This window comes from Poecilia reticulata, chromosome 2, assembly GCF_904066995.2.
Source record: "Poecilia reticulata chromosome 2, P_reticulata-male-v2, whole genome shotgun sequence".
NCBI classification, from domain to species: Eukaryota; Metazoa; Chordata; class Actinopteri; order Cyprinodontiformes; family Poeciliidae; genus Poecilia; species Poecilia reticulata.
In genome coordinates, this window is record NC_088831.1 from 8,266,668 (window position 1) to 8,286,825 (window position 20,158).

At 39.6% G+C, this 20,158-nt stretch overlaps 1 protein-coding gene across 2 annotated transcripts in view; it reads right to left on the reverse strand.

Annotated features, from left to right (window-relative positions):
- The window catches only part of LOC103475908 (interleukin-1 receptor accessory protein-like 1), a 203,020-nt gene that overhangs the window by 105,925 nt on the left and 76,937 nt on the right, over positions 1–20,158 (reverse strand). For both annotated transcript variants that reach the window (XM_008427891.3, XM_008427884.3), the window contains exons 4-5: positions 7,031–7,217; positions 4,322–4,475 (exon numbers count right to left, since the gene is read on the reverse strand). In XM_008427891.3, coding sequence (XP_008426113.1) covers positions 4,322–4,475; positions 7,031–7,217 — 341 coding nt within the window. The remainder of the gene's footprint in view (positions 1–4,321; positions 4,476–7,030; positions 7,218–20,158) is intronic.

The window sequence follows — 20,158 nt, forward strand, 5'->3', positions numbered from 1 at the left end:
GTTGCTTCTGCTGGGTAGATGTATTCCCTCACTACTCCTTTCTCTACCTGTTTTTAATCTAACAGATCAAATAGGGCACCTCTCATAATGTCAAAAATTTAATTTGAAAAATGTGAATGTGTTTTTTGCAGCGTTGGAGCTCATTATGATTTCAGCATCAAATATAGTGTGGTCATTTGTCCCACTGCAAAGCTTGAAGACGTGTCTGTTGTGGATCAACTGGGCAAATAGCAAAGACCTTCAAAGCTCACAGTTAAGCGAAAAGTAGAGGTTTTGACATGTTTATTTCTCAATGTTACCTCTAAATCAGTGGTTCTTAATCTGGGTTCGATCGAACCCCAGGGGTTCGATGAGTCGGTCTCACGGGTTCCGCGGAGCCTCTGTCGTGGAGGTAAAGACACACTTGTGTAAAGTCGTGATGACGCCCCGCTTTGCTATCGCTTAATGCAGAGGATCACGTTACATTGCTTAGCCAATCAGTGCTGCGGAGGAGCACTGATTAAAGGAGCTCCACTCTCAGCATGGATTTGAACTTGTGTCTTTAATTACTTCAGCAACCTCAGTTTTCACCAAATTCTGCAGCTTTTGGTGTACTTCTAAATCTGCTCCTTAGTCGCATCTTTTCGGGGTTGCTACTGCCTCTAGTGGCGTGGGGGTGGTAACACAACTAATAGAATGACATTACTAAATCAGAATACCGCAAAGTCTTTATTCCATCCATCCATCCATCCATCCATCCATCCATCCATCCATCCATCCATCCATCCATCCATCCATCCATCCATCCATCCATCCATCCATCCATCCATCCATCCATCCATCCATCCATCCATCCATCCATCCATCCATCCATTTTCTTGACACCCTTGTCTCTCAGTGGGGTCAGGAGGGGTTCTTTATTATTTATTATTAATTTTTCATTCTCTTAAGCATGTAGAGCTAATTAAATCATCTAAACAAGACCTTAAAGTCTCGATGGCCAAGCTGTTGAAACTGTGGCAAATTTTAAATACCTTGGGTCGTTCCTTTGCTGAAAACACTGACTATATTTTGAAGAACTGTTCTCAGAGACTCTATCTTTAAAGAAGACTTAGTGATCTTGGGGTGACCCAACTAAAGTCTAGTTGGGTCACCCCTATGTCTTGAATTTGGGGGGGAAAAAAAACATTTTTTATTTATCACTACAGAAAGGTACAGTGTATGCGCATATGAAACTGGTGGGTTCGGTACCTCAAAAAAGGTTAAGAACCACTGCTCTAAATGTTTAGGACCATCCTTAGATGGTTAAGTATTTTTATTATAGAAGCCTACAGATGTTGGTGGACAGTCAAAAACTTCTTACAGATCAAGCTAAGGGATGAAGGGATGTATTTCATTTTAGAAACTTCTTCAATATTAAGTATAGTTTTGAAGCATGTGGCAACAGCAGTAAGGAAAGACTAAGTTTTAACAGGAAGGAACCTCTAGTAGCATACGGCTCAGGTTAAGGGCAAATCCAACGTGACCAAGTGGAGCAGACCAGATTTTTAACCAAAATAGAAATAAAAGGCAGAGAAAGAGAGATGCCCCACTTCAATAAAATATTAATATATTAAATATGTTTTTGTCCACACATCATTACCAGAGGTATCAAAGTGCGCTGACAGCGCTGTGTGAATGATTTAGCTTTACAAACCTCTTTTTCCTTTTATTGTGGAGCTTTGAAGTAACATTTGCACTTCCACCGGCTGTTTATTTGAGGGTATCACAGAAATAAATGGCTGACAATTTCCTAAACAACTGAACCCTACAATGCCTCCTGACATGATTAATTGAGAAAATTAAGACAAACTTGGGTGTTTTGCCTGCAGAAGTAAGAACTAATAAAACAAGTCGGAGACATTGATTCAAAATGAAACCAGTGAATTTATCAAAACACGTAACATTGATTGGATTATAGTGGCTTTCTGAAAGTCTTAAGGCCTGCGGACTGATGTGGTGACTGATTAGAGATCAGAAAACGTCTCACGTCGCCTGCCTCGATGGCAAAATCATGCTCTTTTAAAGGCCTTATTTGTCTTGAGTGTGAAGAGGCAGAAGCGGCAGACAGATGTAGAAGCCTGATCAAAACTGATGAGTATTTAGCACAGAGAAAATGTAGAAAAACTGAAAACATCTTCAGTCAAAAGCAAATCAAAAATTTACAGCAAAGCAATTTTTCCAAGCAGAGAAAAAACAACCTGTCAAAAAGAGAATATGCTCCAGCATTTCTTTCCACTGATAAATAATGTCTCTACATCCACTCAGAACAATAAGAACCTCCACTACCTTTGATGCTTTGTAGCAGAACTTTGCATTCTGAATTTAGAGTGTTTATCCATCCATTTTCTATACTACTTAAGGGCCGCTGTAGTCTATCTTTCTAGCAAAGTCATTCTACATCCTAGACAGTTTATCAAAAAAGCTACATAGAGAAAACATTACTTCCACAGTTGGCGAGAGTGTGGGAGAAAACCCACCGAGACAGACGGCTGAAGGATTATTTCTTCTTAAAAATCATAAATGCTGCTTCGACTGCCATGGCACTATCATTAATCATCTTTTGCCGCCTGTTTTGAAATGCTGGATATCTCAAAGGTAGATGGAAAGATTGAGACTGTTCTCCCACGATGGCATTTTGAGGGCGGTGAGAAATGAATCAAGGCCGTCATTGTGGCCCTCTTAAAGGCCCGAGAAAAGTACAATCATACAGCAATTACAGGAAAGCACTTTAAAAACTAAATGAAACAGCAAGAAATACCATAAATCTAAATGTGAATGCATTCATGCTGCATCATTTGTGCATTTTAAGACAAAAGCAACAAAGTTGTCAGTGAGGAAAGACAAAGAACCACGTAGATAAGGTGCCCAGGCTCCAGGGGCCAATAACCATAAGGAGCCCTTGTAATTGTTTTCAGTTGATTTATGAAAATATATATACCTGTTGGCTATCCCTAAGTGTTTTTGACATAAAAAATGTTGCAGGATATTTAGGTCAGCAGCACATTTGTGGGCTGCTGCAGCATTTTCCCTTTTTTTACAGGACTATTTTCATTGGCCCAACACTTAGTTAAATGAGTTTTAGAAAGCTGCTGATTTTCTAACAACACTTCACCTAAAACATGAATAACTTTTGCCATCATTGGATAAAGTGGCTCTGAAATTTGCAATAAGGTGCAAATCATATCTGGGTAAAATCAGTGTCAGAGTGATAAAGCGGTTTGGCACATTATGCTTATCAGACACACACGCAGGCATGACATATGTGGGTCAAATGCACACTTAGAGTATAGGAAGTCTTGCTGATGGTGCATTTATTAGAGAAGTGTTTGACTCACATGTCAGCAACGACCTTAATTGATAATATAACTCTGCCAATGACTCTCTCATAGATGTAAGAACAGGTTACCTCATCATATGCTCCAACCAATCATTGTAATTTGGTTGACACGTCTTTGTATAGCATAAAATACGTCTTCAGTGTGATCATTAATTTTTTTTCTACCTGGGAGCTGTATATGTGGCTGAGCGGTGGAGAGTGACTGTTTTGTAACCAATAAAACAGGCCTGATTCAGAACATGTGCTTAAATAAACTGGCAATGGAGAGAAAATATTTTGTTGTCCTGTCACTTGTAATAAACGTAGTGTGCATCACACTCTTCTGAGGATCTTTGATGAGGAAGGAGTTTACAGCAACGCCTGGCTAACCTTAGCTTGTTTCTATTTCACTCATGAAAACTGTCAGATGTGAATAGAAATTTAAATAACTATATTTATAAATCGGGGGAAACAATCGGCTAAGCAGAAAAAAATAAACACTTAAGGAAAAAAAATGACATCTTTCAAAAACTTCAAACTTCACTTGTAAAAAGCAAAACATTACATTTGTAGAAAAAGATGCATGTAATGAAGTCATCCAAAATGCTTTGCATCAACCTTGGTTGTGACAGAGTCCCTGACAAGCAATCTGTCACCTGCTCCGGATTCAGGCTTAAATATTTCAACAGCCTTCAGGAAAAGTGCTGAAGTGGCTCAGAGTGGATTCTACTGCTGAGCAATTAAAAAAGCTGAGAAGTCAAAAGAGGCTGCGATGTTGACTGAAAGGAATAGAGGCCAAACTATATTTTTTTACAGAGCAAAACAGTTTAAATCAAATCAGAGGAAACAAATTAATGGATTTCACTGCTGCTGCCAGTGTTCAGTCCCGGCTTCAGACAATCTTATGCTTTTGTAATACGCCTCAGTTTGCTGCAGGAATAGTTCAAGGGGGAAAAGATGGAGAAATGTGGGATATTCTCTTACCTGTGACTGATAACTCGGTAGTCCTCCGAACAACAAAGTTCCCAAATGGTATTTCACAGGTGTAATTCCCAATGTCATCTTCTCTCACTTCCTTGATGAACAGAGTGTCCTTCCTTCTCTCTATGGTTTGTCTCCACTGTTTTGGCTTGCAATCCTTTTGTTTGCAAATCAAATGACAGACATAAGTAAAAGTTTCAGTTACTGCGCTGATTTCAGTTGTACTCTTTAAAATGTTTACATCATGACCAGAGTCAAGAGAACATTGATTAATTTGAACAAATTGGAGAATAAAGCAATTAAATTATCTATCAAAATAATAATTAATATCTATGCATTCATGACTTGTTGTTTACTGCTTAATCATTGGCAAAAAAGATATATATATATATAAACATATATATATATATTTATATAAACATCTTCTCACTTTAACTATAGAGGGAATTTAATATATATATATACTTTTTTGTTCTGGGTAGCAAAAACTTCTCCCGGAAGGTAACAGCCTAAATGCAGTAAAAAGTGGATGCTTTTTACTTGCTAGGATAATTTTTGCTTCGTCATCCGAGCTGACATCCAGCAGCTTTCTGGCAGCAGATACGACTTTCCTCTATGTGCTCTTTTGTGTTTCTGCATGCCACAAAACCAGCAGGTAGTACAAAATGTTAAAACCTTCTCCACACAAAAACACTGTGGGCTATCTTCAGCAACAAATGAAGCCAACTTGTTTTTGTTAAAGAATAGTGAGTCTGTCCCTTTTTTTTCTAAATGAGTTCTTTTATTGCTTCCACTTTAACCTGACATCTAAAACCAACCCGAGTTGCTTAAATTCATTAAAGGTCTTTGCAGACTATGCATTGGTGATTGTAATGTCAGATTTTGGGGGTGCAATATTTAGGGGACTAAGAAAATGAGTCTAAGAGTAATAAGGAATAACTAGGCACAAGAAATAAAATTTTAAAAACTAAGAAGAACTGAACTAAGGACAAACAAAAAAATTACTAAGGAACACAGAATCATAATGAAAACCAAAACAATAAATCAAACTCCATAACAACTCAACAACCTGCCATGCTAACAACTTCTAATTAAGAAAAAGGACAAAAATGAATTTGAAGGCTGGTGTCTTCTGTAAAGATGAAGTGAGAAACAGTGTGTAGGACGGTGTGTTTCTGTGCACAGAACCCAGAGATAACTAGCTGCATCTCTCAGATCAGATGTGACTCACCAGTATCCTTAAATTTCTTTAGGTATGTTTGGTTTCAAAAACACATCATCTGTGAAATTTGCCCTGTATGTGAGAAGCAGCGTGATTTGATAAATGGAGGACCAACAGTAGTAAAGTTTTGCTTACACTAGCCTTTCGATCGATAGCTTATTGACAAGGCAGTAAGAAGATATTTCAAAGACGGGCTATTTGTAAGAACATCTGTAGATACAGTATTAGAAAATGATTCTGGCCTATGCAAGATAAAAGTGTTGTACAAACGTCCTTCTCAGACAGTTGGGATTAAAAAATAGTCTTGAGTTGTTCGTGCAGCACAGCTAGATTTGCATTGCCTTTGATGAGATAAGCTGCATTGATTACTGACTATATATTGGCCAACTTAACCGTAACTAAAATTAAATAATGCCATTTTGTCTGCTTACAGTACAAATAAAAGATATTGCAAATTGGCTACAAAACTTTAATCAGTGAATTTCTTTTGATGTAAAAAAGTCAGGTTGTTCGTAGACATATAAACTCTGGTTGGAAAGAAAATAGCTGTGCAGGTTAGGTCCATTTACAATATGAAAGCTATGATTCATGGGTAATAGTATAAAGCAACTTTATATTTTAGGGATATTTTATGTCATTCAGTGGTTAGGGACACTGCTTCCTCAGCTAACTCCTTGAAAGATGGGAGTGACAAGCACTCAGGCCAACACTCACCAGGTGGTTCAGCACACAATGAAAAACAGCCCGAAAGAGCAAAAATGATTTAATTACTCTCTTTCTGTATCTCAGCTCATGCTACCATGTAGGTAGTGAGAGGAAGGCAGGTACAGCCTTTCAGGATCAGCTCAGAGCTCGGAGATTTGGGGCCACCTGAGGCAAAGAAAACTGGGGCACAGCGGGTCCGCCTCTCAGAATTTAATCAGCCACCAGCAAAGTGAGAGCCAATAACTGGAGGGTGTGGAGCCCACAGTCATTGTCTGCTATTTTAATTTAATTTCTGCAGGAGAGCAAAGCGATTTGGCCATCTTATCCGGCGGAGTAACGTTTGATGAATTGGTCTGCGAGCTGCACCTAACAGCTCTGTCAAAGAGGCCTGTCGGACAGAGGGGTTCTCGCTGGGTCAGTTGCACTCGGTGGGCTCACATCTCCTCATTAGCAGGAGGATTAGGTTTAAAACCAGAGAGCCAGATAAATGTGTTTACATAGCAAATCAATGTGCTTTCGCTGTATATTAATCATTTTGAGTTTTAGAAGCTAAATGTGATAAGGTAAGGTCAGCTTATTAACCTTAGGTAGGTTTGTCTTGGTCAGACAAGCCAGACCAGTGTCCTTTAAATCATAAAACTAGGAACATGCAGAGATAGACACACAATAGACAGTGCAAGAGAATCAGAAGAAAAAGAAGGTTAAAAATAATAATTTCTTTGAAATTATTCAAATAAAGAATAAAAAAACATTTCAGTGATCCTTTAAAATAAAATGCCTCTTACCTTGTACCAAACTATTTTCGGTTCCACCCCCGGCTGTATGAAGTCCTCGATGTCTGGGCAGGTGATGTTTTTACATTTGCTCAGTTCTGCCTTCTCAAAGAATCTCATTTTGGAGTTGTAGCAAAGGTCTGTGTCATTCTCTGCCACTATGAGGGACATGGACACCTTCATGCAGTATGTGGAGTTCCTGGAATGACAGAGTGATAAAAACCGGTTAGAGGGAGGAAAAAGGGATTATACTGAAGCCCTGAAAGGCCTGCAGAGCAGAGCTTTCAGTACTCCATATTTGGTTAGCTGTAGAAATGCTGCAAGGTTCACTCTGATTCAGAGCGGTGAGTCATTAAATGTAAAAACACCTATAGGAAGAACTCTTCTTGTTTTTTGATGGTACATTTCCTTCAAACAACAAATTAGTATCTAAGCAATTCCAGATTAATTAAATGTTTTAGTGAGTTCTATAAACGGCACTGTTTCTTGATTGTAATTTTTCATTCTTAATGTACATTTGTTTGTTTTAACGGTGTGGAGCAGGATGTTTAGCAAAGTGAAAGCTCCGGAGAACTGATAGAGCATTTTGTTTTCGTGCATTAGCCCTGTGTAGAGCCAGCTACAGTAGCAGAAAATTACCTTCTTCAGCTGATGTACTGTAGCTGCTCAGGTCATATACATAAAGACAAGAATTTACAACGCGAGGTAGAGGCAGCGTAAAATGGGAGATTGCTTGTAACGCCTCAGTCTTTGTGCTTTGTCTGTGTCTAAAGATAATAGCTGGGAATCATCCTCAGTGAAAGAAATGTTTGATATTGCTGCTGAGGTAGATGGTTCATATCAAATATACGTACAAGAGCTGGATGAATGTAATGGTTTTGTTCCTGTGCAGAACAGACAAATAAGGTGTGAGGTAAGATGTTTGTTATTGAAGAACAAACCCTTCCTCAATTCACCATGATGTGTGTGTGTGTATTTGTGCCGCAACAAATTCAGCAGAGATGATTTAAAGAGGTGTTTTTAGATAATGTTTTACAAAGGTGTTTTCTAGCAACACAAAAAACTATTTCCACTGGATTTGTGTCAAGCGGTACGTTGACAAAGGTCCAATAACTTTGATTAGAAATAGGAACTTGCCTTTGTGATTAAAAACAATGTTAATTGTTTGGATTGTTTGGAATGCTTTTATTTTGAAGAACCGGTAGAGCATTCAATTTTGTTGAGTAAACTGTGTGTCGTAATCACTTTTACATTTCCAAAGCATTTGTTGACGATTGCTCATTTCAGAAACACCATCAGCACAGATAAAACTATTTCTAATTTTCTTTGATCATCTGTTATCATTTTATAAGGAAAAAACTTGTTGTAAAACACTAAATCAATCTGACTGAGTCTTCTCATGTGATTATAGAGAGGTTTGTAATAATACTGATCACATCTCTTCCAGGCCAGAGTAAAGTTGGAGGGCTGGAGCTGCCGCTTGAGCAGTTCTTAACGCAATATAGGAATCAATCGGCACATTGATCCACTGTAAAAGTTGTGCTATTTGAAGAAGGAGATCAGAAGCAAATGTTGTGGGTGATCGATAAATTCAATGAAAGCACCTTTTCTGTGCCCAAACAGGCTAATAAGGCTGTCACAGTTGACAAGTACTCGAGGCTGACTACAGCAAATCCCCGCTGGTTTAAAGACCAAACAAATTGGCAGTATTTAGCGAAAATCTCACAGCTAATTTTCCAACTAAAGCTGGTTACACAAATTGAGCTGAACCAACAAACAATTACAAACATGTTAAATCCTTACATAATTGTGTCGTATTAACGGCCTTGTGGATTAGCATCGCACATGTGACTCCTCGTTACAGTATCAGCTTTAAAATCCCTCGCCCCTCTGAACCGGCCCACGCCGTTGGCGTCTCTTACAATACGGGCGCTGTTTTCTCGTGAAGCCCGGATGCAAATGTGACATGATGTGGAGATTATCCCAGACAACTTCCACCAGATGGACACCTGTGCAAATGAGATCCCACGGGTGCGCCCTTTTCTCTGCTAAATATTCTGGGCAGCACTGATAAACTCGTTGACTGGATGAGAAAGACAGAGAGAGAGAAAAAGAGAGAAAGAGAGAGAGGGGAAATTGTGTCATCTGCTCCGCATGAGTGATTGATGGTATGAGCCAACACTTTGTCCTACGGTGTCTTTCCAACATTTCACATCCATCACGAAGCTTTTCGAGGTTGAAGAGCTGGGCGATCTCTTCACTTTTCTCTAAGTAGCGGAAAATCTGTTCAAAGAACAAAAAAAAAATAGCAGGAGGAGGATTCCACACTCCCGAGACTTAATTGTGCGCCGTGCAGTCAGCATTTTGTGAAACTCGGCGTACTGCGGTTACGGTGATAACAAGCTAGGTGACACCATGGCATTAATGGGTGAGTGTGTCACTCGGATGTGTCAAAGTAAAGCAGGTATGCAATGCCGCTGCAATGATAGATGGCGTCCTGCACACATCATCTCGGAGAGGTGTCAGCCTGACAGCTACCGGATACAGCTGGAGGGCAGGCACAGGGTTTGAGATGCAATATGCAGCAAATTCTGTGAAATTATGAGGAAAGGGCCAGGAAGGAGTTAAACAGGCTGCTCAAAGCTTTACTTTACTGTAACGTGTGGGATTTTGCTCCAATTAAACTTACAGGAGAACATGCTCTAGATCCTCTTCTCATCTTCAAAAATAACTGACAACCTGCGACTGGAAGACGAAGCCAAAGCGAATCCGGCCTTTCATTCGCCAACTGTTTCGTTTAGTGTTAAATAATAGGCGGCAGAATTGATTTGTAATTCTCCGGTGAATCCACGGCACCTGGGGGGAAATTAATGAACTAACTTAATGAAGCTCTTAATTAAACTAACTCCTCCCTAATATAAATGGAATGACGGAATAATTGCTTATTAAATATTACAGCTGGCTTTCAAGTGATAATGTTCACGGAGAAGTGTCTAAGAGGTGCAGGAGTCATCAGGTGAAAGTACTTTTTGCCTGTTGCAATAATTCCATGTAACTGTACAGGAGCTGCAAACATCCACAGCTCAGGTAGGAGAATCTGTTGAAAGCAACATTTAGTTGTACACTCCATTAATTAGGCCTTTAACAATGGGTGCACCTTGACATTGAAGTGTGACATGTTCTTGCAACCTTAGGTACACTGAAAATTTCTTGGTTCTTGTGAAGTGTGCATTGCCATTTTATAAAAGATTTACAAAGAAATTGGTTTTAATCATCGGTTTGCATGGAAGATACCAGGGAAAGTTGCATAATGTACTGATTATTTTCCAGTACAAGTAATTATTTGCTGTGTTGCTTAAAGTAAAATAAATAAAATTCAAATAAAATACATTTCTTTTTGTAATTGCAGGTTGATTAAATGTGAAAAGGTTTATGGCTCTGAATAATTTCACAAAGTACTGTATCACAGTTCAGTTACAGTATTCACAACACTGTGCAGGTATCTGTGTCACCCATGATACTCTGTCAAATGCTTTAGCTCCTTGAGGTCTCGCCCTACCATGCTTGCCCACAAAAGAAATTGAGATAACCTAAACCAAGATAGAGCTGGCCTGGTTATCCTGAATCAGTATCTTACAGCTGCTTCATTATTTATAGCCAGAGCGAAGGTCACAGTGAGCAGTGGGAAGACTGGGGTTCCTACCTGTGGCGCCCGCTCATAACTCACCTGTCAGCTCTAGCACCAAGCCCAGGATGATTAAGCACCCTGGTATCCAAAATTCGACTGCAGGCTAACATGCTCCTACTTAGCCCCTGTAACAGTGTGGTACCTTTCTGCCACCCTGAAACAACAAACTCCGTCCTCAAATCATCTAATAGTTTGTCACCATCCTTGTTTCAATTCCCTTGCTGGCCTGCTCTTACTGTAGGAACACCACGGTGGGAGGATTGGACTGTGTTGTTAGTTTGGCCTGCAGCTCTCAGAATGAAGATAGTCAAACAGTTTATATATTGTGCAGTATGTAGTACAAATAACTAAATATATTAGCCAAACAGGAAGAGTCATAAAGCTAAACAAGGATAAGGATAAGCGCAAGTAGGACTCGCTGCAAGTCAGTGACGGTAAAGCTAAAAACAAGTTAGCATATGAGCACAAAAACCTCGTACCAAGTGTCAAGAGTTTTGGTGGATGGAACATGATATGGGCATATTATCATCACTATTCATTATCAACCATAAACTTTCTGTGTACCACAACTTTACAAAGTTAAGCTGTCTGAGAGCTTGAGCCTGTCCGAGACTCAAGAAATCATGACACAGGAGAAAAACACAAATCTACAACAGAATGGCTGCCAAAGCAGCAAGAAACCCCAACAGCCTGGTTAGTAAAATCCTTGAAAAAATTTAATTTTTCACTGCAATGACAGAGACACTCATCCCCACTATTTGTATTTTCCCTATGAAGCAGACGGACAAAAAAAAAAAGGAAAAGCCAAACAACGCCGCATGTCACAAGCTCACCCTATAACACTGATGTTTGAGAGCAACTTAAAACAGCCAGTAAAGCTCCCATTTATGCAACAGCGATCTAGTAAACCTTCCTTATATCATAAGCTAAAGCTATCTGTGTAAATATTTGCTTTATGGATCCAGACAACAAAATGACGATGTTCTGTCAGACTGGGCTCTCCATTAAGATGTGCTGTCCATCTGCTAAGTTCAGAACCATGCCAAAAATATGGATGTGATGTCAAAAATGGTATTAAATAGAGTATCTTTCTTAATATTGGTATACAGCTTGAAGTAGTATTTAGCATTGAGACAGCCTCGTTCCTTTAACTTCACAGCAGACAATAGTTTAGCATCAAGATCTTCTCTGCTAAAAATACACAGTGCTGAAAATATTTGCAGAAATCATCTCACTCCAAAAACCTACTTTCACCAAGAAGCAAGTCTTCAAACTCCTCCAAGTCTTTCTTAAGTTGTACAACTCAAACTGACAAAAGTGCTTCTTGTGTGCAAATGCATTAGTCAGTCATTTTCTGTTTGATGCCTTAAGGGAGCTATTTTCACATTCTCTGACAGTCACAACTCATCTTTATGCTTACAACCTGATTTCATAACAAGCATAAACAATTTGTCTCGGTTGTTATTCTGCTCTAACTCTGTCATGACCTTATTCATCGGTCCCAAGGCCCTCTGGGTGTAATGAGTGAGCAGTCTAACTCCCATGCATATCAAACACAAACCAACCATTTCATATTATCACTGCTGGGCTCTGAGAATGGCTTGTGTTGGTGGAAAAAAGCTCTTTCAGTAGGAGTGATCATCTAGCTGTTGAATATCATTGTACATTTTGATTTGTTACTTAGCTTTGTTTAGAAGTTCAGCAACTAAGAAAATAGAATAATATAAATATTGAGGTCAGATTTCTCTCATTGGTGCTTTTTGCAATAAATGGCAGGTTTACCACTTTTAGAGATGCATTATTCAATTTCTCAAAGGATACAAAACAAAAATATAAAATGCTAATCATATAAGTATGTCCTTTATAACATATCCTTCTTTAAAAGTAATTAAGTTTAAACTAAAAAGCTGGCGCAAACTGACATGACCAAAAGTTTCACAATATTCAGCAACAGTTAAATTAATAATAGCTCTTTGAGTTTTATGAAATTTTAATGAAATTTCCTTCCCAGCTCCCAGCAACTTCCCCACCATTCTTGCACCCTCAGGATCCAGTCAAGCAGTGTGAGTTCTCCTCTACACAGCAGTTTGACTGACAGCTGTGGTATTGCAGATGTCTCGCTCGCAGCTCTGCTGTTCACAATCCAATCGGGATGGAAGGGAGGGAAAAACCTCAGCAGTGGTGCCAGAGTGATTGGGCTCGGGGAATGGTATTTCTGACATTTGTCTGGCAGATAAAAACTAACATCAGATATGAGGAGGAGAAGGTCAATGTCCCTGCTATCAGATAGCGATAGGTTTGGCATCTTGTCTGATGACTTCCTCTGCTTAATGTGGATCAGGAGAGCAAGGAGGCTAAACATATGGGGGATGCATTAGACTGACTAAACTCTTAAGCATGCAATTGGTTGATATGAATAAAACCGTGGGTGCAAGAGCAACAAACACTGATCAGTGAATTTACCTGAGCCAAAATGCATTTCTCTGACAAATTGAACGAAAATGAAAATGCAACCAGAAAATGGGTAATGACTTAAACCAGTTAAATCAGTCCATTGTCTATACCTGCTTGTCCTTGCAGGGTTACAGGGGAGCTGGTGTGTATCTCCAGCGGTCATTGGGTGAAAGGCAGGACATACCCTGGACAACTGTTTTGTACTCGCACCTACGGACAATTTAGTGGAACCAATGGATGGAGCAGTCAAGTTGGACTGTGAGAAGAAGCTGGAGTAGCCAGAGAGAATCCACACTTGTATGGTAACAGTGCTGCCAACAATGCTACCATGCAGCCTTGACTAGAAACCCCTGTGGTCAAAGAGGGGCAGCATATGTATTTGAGCCAATAAGGAAAACCCTGAGCAGATGTCAATCAGAGGAAACTCAAAGCATTTTTGGCAGGATGCATGAGTTCGAACAGTTGAGAGAAATACACAGCAGATTTAAAAGCCATAGACAAAATGACAGTATGTCTAAAATATGTCTTTTACAGAAGTTTATTACTATCCATTCTGTTGCCCCGGAGTGGTTTGAAGAGCACATTCTCTCTCTCTTATTTATTTATTTTTTTGACAATGCCATTGTAGCATCAGACATCCACAGTGAATACCTGGCAAACTTCACACAGCCACATCACAAAGCTGAATAAAGTGTGGTGTGAAAGGTTGCCCAAGCCCAAACAGCAGCCCATACATCATCAGACAATGGCTGTTGGAAAACAGTCTATACTAAACCACACAGAGCACGCTAACAGGCTGTCCAAGCAGGGTTGACGGAGCACTCTTTGCTATACAGGTGTAAAAGAATACTGAATACAGAGGGGTATCATCAATAACCCCTGACTGGGAAATAAAGCTGCTTGGCAAACCCATATTACACAGTTCAAACCACATATAAAGTGAAAACAATTAATGACAGTGTCCTGGCCCTATGCCATTTTTTCCCCAATCAGATTCTGCTTTAACCGCAACGTTTCCAGTGAAATAATGATTGTTACCTTTGCTACACACAATGGCATTGCTGATAAAGCCTGAAAGTCCTTCACAACCAGGGTTCCAACTAATTTCCCATCTCAAAATGTCTTTCTTTTTCCAGGTTCAAATTTCAAGATTTTTCTGACATTTGAGTAATTTCTCTAAATTGGGTTGAGTTTGAAATGGATTCATGATTATTTCTCTGAAATCTGCACTATTGTCTGTCTTTAGAGCAAAGACTTGCAAAACCTGCCATTAGATTAACACACATTAACAGCAAGAGCTTTAAAAATCACCATTTGTGACCTTTATCATTTGTTTGCAGTAAACTAAAAGAAAAAACTTCAAAGTAAGGGATACCACAAATAATAATTTGTTGGCAATTATTTGGCATCTAATACATCAATATTAAAGAAGCAGTTTAAAATCATTGCAAAAATGCCTTGAAAAACTGTATTTGTAGATAATTTATTGAGAAACAAAGACTTGGTGTTTACTTTCTCATGCTCACAACAACCAAAGCATTAGCAAAATTAAAGAACTTGGCTCCTCTTCATCTTTGACAAACAGAAAAATCTTAATTAGAAAAGATCAACAGATTCCAAGGCCTCGGCTGCTTTATGCTTCAGTAACTTCTTACTTTTTCTGCTGAACAGTGCAGAAAGTTGGCGAAGCCAAACTGCTCACACACAAGCTGCTGATGTAACAACTACTGGGAAGTGAAAACAGCAGATCTAAAAAAATTTTTTATCATCAGTAAGGTTTCATAGCTATGATCTTTTGGGGTGATGTATATTCAATATTCAGTGCGATTACTGGTGGGAAAAAGGACTTTTTGCTCTTCACTGTGATATCAAACCCTCGTTGATGTTATGCTTAGTGTGAAAAGATTAATAAATAAGCTGAATTCAGAAACACTCATTGTTGAATATATTGTCAAAGAGGTGCTACCAGTTTGTTTCCTTCCAGGTAGCTCATAGCCCACACTGCAATGCTTCTTTATCCATCATCCACAACCTCTTGCAGCAAAAACCATCTATGCTGCTCCTTAGTCTAGCGTCTCTCATTGGCTTTGACAGCTGGGCAGGATCAATTGGACAGGCCCTGACTGGAGCTGAATGACAGAGTGTTCCAGACAGCCCATTCTGACTGTCACTTCCCTGAGAGATCACTAGCCACTCCTGCACACGAATACTAATACGGTCAAAATGGCCACGGCATGGGACAGGTGGGAGGTGCTTTGTACCGTGTGTGTTCGAGACGCAAGGTGAGATGCACGCACACCGGGAATTTTAAGCTTAAATAAAAGAACGGATGCACACACAGAGACGCACGCCACCCCTTTATAATCCTCCCCTCTTGATGTCCTTTGGTGCCGACAACCCAGGTATTGCAGGGCATGCAGGAAAGCCATTAATAAGCCTCAGGCAGTGGCAGCGTGCCAGTGCCTGTGAGCTGGGTTAAAGGTGAGATGCTGGCTAACTACAAAGGGACAAAAATTCTTCCTGTGCAATACATCTGTCCTTTAGCTAAATCTCTGTACTTTCACCGTGATGTATTTGCTGTAGCTATGCTCACGTTTGGTCATTTGTTTATGAATAGCTAATTTTTTAATGGCTGAGCATTTTTTTTTCTTCACTTTATCTAAAACATCACAATGGAATATCATTTGGAAGTAAATTTTTGAAATTCAAACTATGTAGATTAATTGGACATAAAAATTTGTATCAATTTTTTAAAACTGGTGACAGGGAGGAAAAACAAGTTAATACCAAGGTCTGTAAATTAGTTAATCAAAATTGATTGCATTTTAGTTGAAAATCATATATTTTCAATTAAAAAAAACATTTTGCTCCTAAATTACTGAATAAATAGACATCTGAGCTTCATAAAACTTCTAAACCTATTCAGATTTTAGATGTTTTCTGGACCTGTGATCATTCAAGGATGTTCTCTGACAAAATCCTTTCAAAATGTGGACTGTGGATGCTGACATTAGCGTTGGGGACATCTCTGCTTGCATTGAAATGGTATTTTAGGCTTGAATAGTTTCGGTGATAGGCCGACTCCTGTTTCTACAACTTGCATACAACAGTATTCTTTTCCAGCAGAGATAGGGAAATATTTTGCAAAGAAGAATGATGAAAAAGTCTCTAGATGTGCAAAGCTGGTACACACAGACCTGAAAAGACTTGAATCAATGAAAACAACAAAATATGATTCTATACTGTATTCACTCTTGAGGAAGAACAAAATATGCATGTCTCACTTCTCTCGGTTATATATGTAAATGTGAAAAACCACACAATTTCAGCTTCATGTACCACTATGTGTTGCTCTGTGACAAAAACACTTTGAAGTTTGTGTCACATGACAAAGCATGAAAAGGCTGGAGGAGGTATTAATATTTTTGAAAACCATTGTACAACATTTGTTCCTGAATTTGTTTCTATGCCTTATTTCAATCGTTAGCGTCAAACATTTTCCTTCCAGATGACAGTTCTAAATATCATTTTCCCACTGATGTCTAATTTGACTCCTTCTCGCTTGATTTCCTCAGATGCAAGAGCACAATTTAATCACAGCAGAAACAGTACGCTATTAATATTTTTTTTACAGAGACCTGCAACAGTGCAGGAGTCAGTGGTACCTTCAAATGCATCAGGTCGCCTGCGCGCATGCATGCACCTCGCTTTGTTATTGTACTGTAAGTGACACTGCCGCTGCAGATGTTTCCGCTCTTCATACGACAAAGTTCCTCAGGGTATTGCGTTCGAAACAGCTGAGTGTTGACCTCAATTTGACGTATGGCGGTATTCATCTGCTCCTCTCCGTCTCGCTACTGAATGCGGCTCCAGTTCTCTCTCATCATGTGCCTGTAACGCATCTAGGGCTTGCGTGTGTACGAGCATGTCCATGCTAAGCAGTCCCAGAGAGTAGAAGTGATACTACAGCCTGCTTGAAATGTTGACTATGAATGTGTGTTGGTCTGCTTTACCTTTTAGGTAGGGAAGTACACTGAGTTCCCTTCCACTGACAGCTAGTCTCTTGGGCACGTAGACCTGACTCTCTGTATTTGTGTGCATGCTGATGTGCACGGGTGTGTTGGTGTACGGATATGCCCTCTGACACACTTAAGCGCAGCTGAGCAGGTAAACAAAGATGTGATGAAGATGCGTGCACTGATGTGTGTGGCTGGAAAGAGATCCACTAAGAAGGCCAAAAGTTTAAAATTGCAGAGGAATAAAGTTGCAAGTTAGACAAAAATGGCATTTTTAGATGCAGAGTTAAATTTCCTAATGTGATTGGCACGCTTCCCCCTTTCTTTATACCAGACTAATAATTTAACATCAAGGGATCTCATCGTAACTGGTGCTGAACTGTTGCAGTCTGCTCAACTGTGAAATGTACCCAGTGAGAAATCATTTATTGTTGTGCTGAGGTTCATTTGTTCCATCTCGCGGGGCTCCAATTTTCCAGGGCCCTTCACGTTTCAGACCGGCGAGGATCCTCAGCTGAAAGAGCCAAGAGCTTGAGCCAGTGGTAATGTGTTAACATATGCGAGTGCTGATCATCTATAGGGCCCACACTCCAGAGACAAAGGAGAAGAGCAATCCTTCGACTTGGCCGGGGTACCTGGGAATTTAAATGAGTCATACTGAGGGAGCAGATGAGCGTGCTGCAGTGTTTGTAAAACTATGTGAATCCATTACAGCATTTTTAACCTTCAACCAAAAACAGAGAACACGTCCAAGTAGGTGCAATTATATGCTATATAGTAATCTTCGTAACTGATAGTGGAAGAGCTCTATATTGAGTGGTATTACAGATGACGTGCATCAGAGTGTCCCTCTTTGATCTCTAACAAGGTAAAACATGAAGGCATTACAGATCAAGTGATCAAACTCCACCGTAACTTTGAAGCTGCCCTTTAATATTCCACACGGTGGAATTACAAACAGATCTTGTGGAAGGCCAAAGTAATTACAAAGGCTCAGGTCTTCGCATATACCTTTTAAAATGTTGATCAGCACTCAAGACAAACCTGACATATTCAACCTAGGCTGTGGAAGTCTTCCTGAGCAGACTTTCCTGTTCCTGAACTGCAGCACGTTGCTGCAGAGAGCTGACTAATGAGCCAGTCAAGAGAAAACGCCCTTTACCTACAAGGTTAATAAGTTATTACTATATAATCAAGCATGTGAAACTCCCTACACTATTGCGTTTTATTTCCTTAACTCAAGTGTTGCAAAGCTGACAGTAAACACACTGTGACAAATGAATGTGTTTCGCTTGGTTGTTATTTTTTTCTTTTTAGTCGGTTCAGTTATTATAGCTGGCAGACACGCAGCAAGTTGGGTCAATTTCTAGCTAAGATGATTATTTTAACATGTGTTGATGGAAGGATGATATATCTACAAAGCATAAAGTCATATAATTTTATAAAATACGGTTATAGACACTAGCGGGAAAGAAACCATAACTGTAGTAGGAGTAGGTTGAGAAAAGGTAACTTCCTGTTTGGACACAGCTAAAAGTAGCGCTCAAACACTAAAGCGAAAAGAATTGAAGATGTTGCAGAATAACGTCAGCCTCAGCTCTGCAATGTGGATAACAACACATACGTCTAGATCTCAGCTGTAACAGTCCAGAAAAAATAATTGTACAGCTAAACCGTTAAATGCAACTTAAAGTCCAAGTTATTGTCCTCCATTTTACTGAGGAAAGACAGGAAGTATATAATGTTGAGAAAAAGCGAGCTGACTCCTAATCCTCAAGTGTGAAAGCACAGTTAAGGTCTATGAAACCATTACAGGCAACAGAAATTCAAAGACAAGTCCACAAAGGGAAATCTCCTGTTAACTGAAAGAGCTCTGTACTTTTTCCCTCTCTCTCCATAACAACAAATAAGTGTTGCCCCTTAATTTGCTTCTCAAAGGCAGGGACCAGTGAAAACGCAACAGTGCTCATCCAAATCAAATCTCAAGACTCTACTCGGTGTGATTACACAATAACTCTGAGCTGATTGTCTACCTCCAGAAACCGCTGCCAACACGAGTGAATAGAGAATTGTTGGACTGGTTCACCATGTTTCTATTCACGGCGGCTGCCACATCGAAGGGGAGGGTGCTAATGGTGTGGAATAGTAATAGCCAAACTCCCTTAGAGTTGAGCTTCTGAAACACAAAGAAACCTGCGTTGAAAGCTGCTGCTCAAGTGCACATTATTCCCTCGATTCTATTTAACAAAAGGTCTTAAAGCGCATAAGTGTTGCCAAATAAAAAAATAAAAAAGACGGCACTTCAATCATGCAGAAAGATGCATTTTAAAGTTCCTCTTGCCGTGAAACGAAAACAGATCGGAGCTTAACATTTTCACTCAGAGCGGTCACAGACCACCTTCATGTCGATGAAAGCCGCTGGGAAACCAGAAGTTTTACCATATAATCTAACTCATAAATCAAACAATTGTATGCCTCCAACATCCAGTGAGTTAAGAGGGAAGATAGCACAAGTCCATTTTTTTCCCCTTTCTTTTATCTTAGCAGCTTTTCCCACTGTGCAACCATTTCAAGATAAAGTGCACTCTCAAGCATTTCACTTCTTTCCATGAGGTTTTCAGAAAACAAGAACTTGTGAAGGCCAAAGGATTACAGACTTGCCAATTGTATGGCTTATTGCCCTCGAGTGGGAAATAAAAACTAATTTAACATATAAAACCAGGCAACGAGGCCTCGTAGGCACAGAAAACCCTCTGTGGAACCTCGACCAGCTATCTTTTGGCTACATCTTGACTTTATTAGACATCTACAGGGGAAGACTTTTACAGGGCTTTACTCATGCCTACAGGGATGCAAGACAATGTTATTTACTTCGTTTTATAGACAGGCCGCTGGCAAAATAATCCCCCTAAAATGGTGGAGGATTCTGCAACAAATGCTTGCTCAATTTTGAGCTGTAAAGTGGAGATAAACTGTTTATCT